Source organism: Leuciscus leuciscus (assembly GCF_965113295.1).
Source record: "Leuciscus leuciscus genome assembly, chromosome: 10".
Lineage (NCBI taxonomy): Eukaryota > Metazoa > Chordata > Actinopteri > Cypriniformes > Leuciscidae > Leuciscus > Leuciscus leuciscus.
In genome coordinates, this window is record NC_138734.1 from 38,654,754 (window position 1) to 38,661,335 (window position 6,582).

At 38.0% G+C, this 6,582-nt stretch overlaps 1 protein-coding gene across 1 annotated transcript; it reads right to left on the reverse strand.

Annotated features, from left to right (window-relative positions):
* Positions 1-328: 328 nt before the first annotated feature.
* LOC309508232 (potassium/sodium hyperpolarization-activated cyclic nucleotide-gated channel 1-like) lies at positions 329-5,580 on the reverse strand. The gene is made up of 6 exons (XM_082182746.1): positions 5,247-5,580; positions 5,077-5,161; positions 4,649-4,674; positions 3,973-4,207; positions 2,877-3,044; positions 329-448 (listed from the first exon to the last, which is right to left on the reverse strand). Exons 1-6 carry the CDS (start codon positions 5,406-5,408, stop codon positions 381-383), a joined length of 744 nt encoding a protein of 247 aa, XP_082038872.1. The 5' UTR covers positions 5,409-5,580; the 3' UTR covers positions 329-380.
* Between the last annotated feature and the right edge of the window lie 1,002 nt (positions 5,581-6,582).

Below are 6,582 nucleotides of genomic sequence, written 5' to 3' on the forward strand. Positions count from 1 at the left end.
GACTTCACGTCTCCGTTTGCAGCTCCTCCCCGCCTGCACGCGGCTACTCTCGCCGATCGGTTACATCCAGCCGCAGCCGATGTCGAACTCACCTAATAATTTGTGGGAACGTCATATTAACTTGTGGGAACATAAGTCGTGGCCACAAAATCATTTTGTCGAGTTAACGACATCCTTATGTCGTGGCCTCGAGATCCTATGTTGAGAGAGGCTACTGAGTTACTAAAACAATCTTTGTCAAAGATGTTACGAACCCCTGTTTTTAAAATGCTCGTTGAAAAAGGGGTAAGCAACATAAAAGGACACGAGGCAAAGTGCAGTTTAAACATTTATTATACAGCTAATTACAGCCGGGTTTCACCGCTGCGTGCCTCATTCTTTCACACTTCGCTTGTATTCTCTACAGGAGCCATTAGAGCAACGGGACACAGGAGCGCAGGGGCGGAGCCTAACAAGAGAAAGAAGAGAAAGAAACTAATCAGAGCACAGAAACAGATACACACAAAATACAAATACAACACTCATAAGGCTTAGGCCGTAACAAAGAATATACTTGTTTGTTCACAGTTTGAACGTTCTTGTTTCCATTTGTTTAATTTCGAGATCTGAGATGAATTATCCATTGTTGCTTTTACAGCTACAAAGCTGGGAGCACTAAATGGTATTCAAAGTCACCTTGCATGCTTTTAACATTAAATTAAGCACATAAATAGTACCTGTGATTATCATTGCCACACTTTGTGTTTGTTGTTCCAGCGCGACGTCGCAAAAAAATAGAAACCGTTTCTAAAATAGAATCGTCGCGTGTCGCCGTCGCGGCTGGTTAGGACAAAAACTCTGATTAACATGGAAAAGATACCTTTTATCATGCGTCGCGGCATTGCGTGTAGTTAGGACACGGTGTAATATGACTCGGGACTACCGAGTTGTCTCAGAGAGTGATTTGTTCATTTTGTGCATGCGCAACATCCAATAGGTTCTGAACTGGAAACAGAAATGATTAGTTATCTCTCAAGTCTTCAGGTTCGTGTCAGTCTTTCGTTCTTCCTGTCAGTCCCATAGAGGCTATGCTGTCGGTACCAGAAAGAGAAATGATTAGTTCACCTCTCAAGTCTTCGGGCCTGATTCTTCTGAGTCTTTCGTTCTTCTGTCACGTGATGAACGAATGACTCGAACCCGAAGTCAATAGACTCGAAACATGAACTAATCAATTCTGTATCCGGTACTACAGACTTCAGTCACGGGATGAACGAACAGCTTCAGGAGGTGAGGTAAACTAACAGACTGCATAGCCTGAAGACCAAGATCAATTAAAGGGGTGGTAAAATGCCTTTTTTCGAAGGCTTGATTGTGTTTGTGGGGTGCACTGTAACATGTGTTCATGCTTCGTTTTTAAAAATGCGCATTATTTTTCACATATTTAACCATTATTCTACACTGCTCTATCCCTCCTTGTAAAAACGGTCGGATGATTTCCGCGTTCTATGAAGCCCCCCCCTTCAAAATACGCAATGGGCTCAGATTGGTTAGCTGGCCCAGTGTTGTGATTCGCTAACCTCCAAGTGCACGTTGTTCGGAAACGTCACGCCCCCTTATCTTTACCGGTAGTTTGTGCTTCAGTAAACAACGGCGTCAATATTGCCATACCAGTTTGAGCCCGAATCAGACCCAGAGAATGTTAGTGGAGAGGATCGAGCAGAACCTGTTCAAGAACGGCTGTTAAAGGACGTTTCAGAAAGGTATGTTTTTTAAGACTGCAGATCGCTATATGACACTGTTACTTTTGTATATTTAGAACGATTGTAGCTAAATATCTGTCGCCTGAACTATTAATCCAATACGAACACTAAACATTGGCTTTACAACAGTAGCCAAATCAAACACAAAACCATGTTTAGCATGCCTGTAGATAAACAAGCATGTAGAATAGATAAACAATACATAAAAGCTAACTCAAAGAATAATTTACACTGATCACATAAACGACAACAACCACGAACATTCCAAGTTCGCTGCGCTGGTGATATTAAACAGAAGTTTGTATGTGTTTGTCGGATAAGTATGAATTAACGTTAGCATTTAACAAACTGGTTTGTGGAGCCAAACAGCGTTGTCCTTCGTTTACTTCCTTGCAACAACGAACAATTAACAATACGAACTATCACAGGAAAACACAACGACGAAAAATAAATCATATTTACAGGTTGTGGCCCGTAAACAGTTTCTGTTTTTAAAGTTGGAACCGTCCATCTTTCAGGACTAGCCTTTGTGCGAATCCTTCATCGGAGGAGGGGTTTATGTAAATATTGGGCTTAGTGATGTCAGCAAGCCCGCAGGAATGTGGTGTAGTCCCTACTGGCCGTTTTTTGTAGTTCTTAGAAATTGATTTCTTTAAAAGCAAATATCTCCCTTTGCTTTAAACTTTGAAAGTTGTAACTTTGCAGATGTTGTTTATGCTCAAACAGCAACATTACACACTAACTAAAGTTAGAAAAGTGAAATCGTGTTTTACCACCCCTTTAATTAATCGTTTCTGTTTCTCATAATTTGGCCTTTTCCTTGCATTGCAATTTTTTTCTTATTCTAAATGCGATCAACATTTGATGTGTTTGGGGAATACATTCTGCTGAAATGAACGAAATGACTCGAAAAAAGATTTGTTCGTTTTGATGAACGAGATTCAAAGATCTGAGTTCGTAAAATGATCCGAACTTCCCACTACTATACGAAATAAGGATGTGTTACCTCGACAAAATGATCTTGTGGCCACAACATATCACGTTCCCACAAGTTAATGTGTCATGGCCACAACAAAACTAAGTAAACCGAACATGTCCCCTCCCAATGACCGTACAAAGCAACTCATAATGCAAGACTTTCTAGATCATTTTGATGCTGTTGAACTGCTCCCCTCAGTTCGTTCACAACATGTGGGAACTCTTCCTCAATCTCCTGAAACCTTTGCAATGACAGGGTGAAAAGGCTGCAGGTGGTCAGCGCAGAAACTGTGGCCGACTGCCTTGCACCAAACAGGAAGCTGATCTCTGCAGAAACACAAAACTTAAAATGGTGAGTATGAGGCTGGTTGTTTAAAACACAATGGAGTTTCACAGCAAAGATTATCTGACCGAACATCTGATCAATACTGCACACACAACTGGGAAAACATTTTCTTGATCTGGCAAGCTCTGTAATGTAATTTTGAGCATTTTTGAGTGTGAAACTCATGTAATTGATGCTGTTCTCACGCTCTCACACCACACGTCTGTTTTCTCATGCAGTGAAAAACATTGCGGAGTAGAGAGGACACTGACAACGTAGCGACAGACAAGAGGTTCCTTTTGATATGAAACAAATTGCATTTAAAGCAAAAGTTTAAACACCCGCTCTAAGTGTGCATGCTTTGATGTCCAAATGTTCTTGTTTTTAAATATTTCTTAAAAATAGCATATTTTTTAACATATATATAAAATACATATTAACATATATATAGTATATTATCTATATCAATTATGTGTGTGTATGTATATATATATAAATCGGGCAGCTGAAACTAATTAAATAGTCTCAGGTGCCTGATTTTTTTTATTTCATTGCAAAATGTTATAACATTTTTACCCAGCTCTTTATATAAGGTTGGATATTTAAGCATGTCCAACTTTATTCGCATTCATACAGTATCAGCATAACGTATAGCAGATCTCAGCTGCTTGATTGTTTGTATTGTTGCAAAATGTAAACTATATTATCGCCTATATTATCTGATAAATGTGACTATCAGAGGCATGCAGAAATTCAGATATTTTAAACATTAACATGATTTTCTGTAAAGCTGCTTTGAAACAATGTGTATTTGAAAAGCGCTAAATTTGACTTGACTAGCACTGCAATGTGGACCAGACTTTATGCCGTTACTCTACACGAGACTGCTTCTCAACTGAATCACACAACAGTAAGTTTGTCATACATCACCTCCAAAGTAATCTCCATCACACAGCTCCTCCTGGAAAGCCTCGTTCCTCACAAGTACCCGTCCAAAGTCAATGAAGAACATACTGTCCGGTTGAGCATTCTGATGAATGATGATGTCACCAGCATTGAAGTACTCCTTGTCCAACTTCATCAAGATGGCTTCGGTGAACTCTTTGTTAAGTGACAAAAACATGCCCTTGTTCAACAGGTTGGAGCATATTTCTGCCATGATATCCTTTGAAACAGAAAACAAAGCACTATTAAAAATGATTTCTATAAAAAAATACTGTTTGAGCCAAATGATTATCTGAAGTTTATATTTATGAATCAATTAGAAACCTTTCTGAGCTGTCCTGACACGATGTCGACGATGTTCTTCTTATCCCAGTGCCACTTGTACTGGGCAGTGGTACGTTGGCGCACCACTCTGGGCAGCTTTTGGAACATTGCGGAGGATTGTACCTGGTGTATCTGAAATATTTATATATCATGGCATAATATCATCAGAGCCGCCTTGTATTTATTTGTTGAATAAACAAACAATAAACAAACAGCTTTAATTTTAACTCTTAAAATTCACCTTTACCTTGTATGCATTCGCAGACATGCTCCCAAATGCTGTGATCATCCAAGAAATAAATGCACAACACATTACATATCCAATCACCATACTTACAACAGCTATCCACCGTTCATCCACACCTAAAAAAAAAAACAAATAAAAGGGAATCACTTTAGTTCAATGTAAACTTTTTTTTTTTTTTCAGTTCTTCAGTGGTGTTTGCTCATGCAAAACCTTATGCCACAATGCTAGGGTCGGGTGCCATGGTATGGCTAAGCCATTGCCTTTTTTGTTTTCATCTGGCAGATGGAAATCATATGTCTGATCACTTAAAAGTAACAGCACATCATAGATTAACTAACTTTGTATCACAGGTTTTTAAAAAAATCCCAAATCCTGATAGTAAAAGTGATGCTGTCCTTAGCAAATGCCACCGATTAAAGTGATTTCAGGAGACATATTTCTGCACCAAAGACTGGTTATCAGATTGATTATAATTTCTCAAAAAATAATTAATGTGGAAAGAATATTGTGCGGCATACGTGTTGGAAAGTCAATTGATCTCCAGACCATTTGAGAGTAAGCTCTGAAGGATGCATAGAAGTATTTTTCCCCGATCGAGGCATTCTGCAAAATGTAACAGAAAAAAAGGAAGACATGTTGACATCATGTCAAACAAATGCCTGCATAAGCAATAAAAAATGAGACATACCTCAATTTTCTCTTTTACAACCCAGCAGTCTTGGGGAAACTCTTCCATTACAGATATGAAGTACTGTACGCAAGTGTTCCAGTTCCAAATGAGGACCATCATCAGGAAAGCTAAGACAACCCTGAATAACTTCTTGACTCCTTCAAGCTGTACATCAGACATCTAAAATGATAGATAATAAAACAAAGTATCCATAGAACAGTAAGGGTGTACAAAATCCAACCAAAAATGTCCTGTTGCTTGCTGGTTTATCGTGTTATGACACAGGAGGAAAAATGTGAGAAAATACTACAAAAATGATATAAAAAATCCTTTCATCTTATTTTTAAAAATCTTATTTATTAAATCCTATTTTAGGCTGTTTGGGGTTCTTGAGTTGCTATATTATTTTTTATTTTTTAGAATGTTGGTAACCAGACAGTTGACGGCACCCAGTGACTTCCATAGTAGGAAATAAATACTATGGAAGTCAATAGGCCAACTGTCTGGTTACCAACATTCTTTAAAATATCTTCTTTTCTGTTCAACAAAAAAAGGAAACTTATACAGGTTTGGAAAAACATGAGGGTGAGTAAATTATGACAAAGTTTTCCTTTTTGGGTGACCTTTAAATGATCCGATCATAGATGGTTTTCTGAAAACCTAGAGAATAACAAGTCCTTCTTGGTATAACATTTAATATGACAGCCTTTTTATTGGAGCCTTTATTTTTACGCATTTTTCAAGTCAAGCTTTGAAACAATGTAAAGTGCTACTGTACATAAATAATATCTTAAATTCCATATGTGATCATTTGGAAGTTCCTTTTAAAGTTTCATAACAAATTGTGCCTTCTTTCATTTATTATTTAGTACACAATTAGGCCTACCTTATTAATAAAGCATTGTTTGTAGAGGCAAACAGATTATGAACAACACCCTTAGAACCACTCCCATAAAACCATTATAAAACGATTAACGTGCAATAGCGCGTTGTTGCATGTTCATAAGGTCTAGGCTATAGGCCTACTGAGTTTTAATATCACCGTCGTACTGCATTAATGTTAAGCTTTTTCTTTATAATAGGCTCTATGGGAGGAAAACTATATAGAGCCAATATAAACGCGACACGCAAAGTTTCACGTTGAGGGCATTTTCCTTAGAGCCTGTTAAGAAGAAGACGTTTAACGTGAAATTTCGCAGTTGCGTTCATATTGTAGGCTTATTTTTATAAGTAATCCTGAATCCACAACATACACATGATGCATGAACACACAAGCTTAAAGTAATCTTAGGCCTACGTGTGTGTGTGTGTTTGGAATAGTTTAAGAGAGCACATGCTTCTCGTCACATATTGT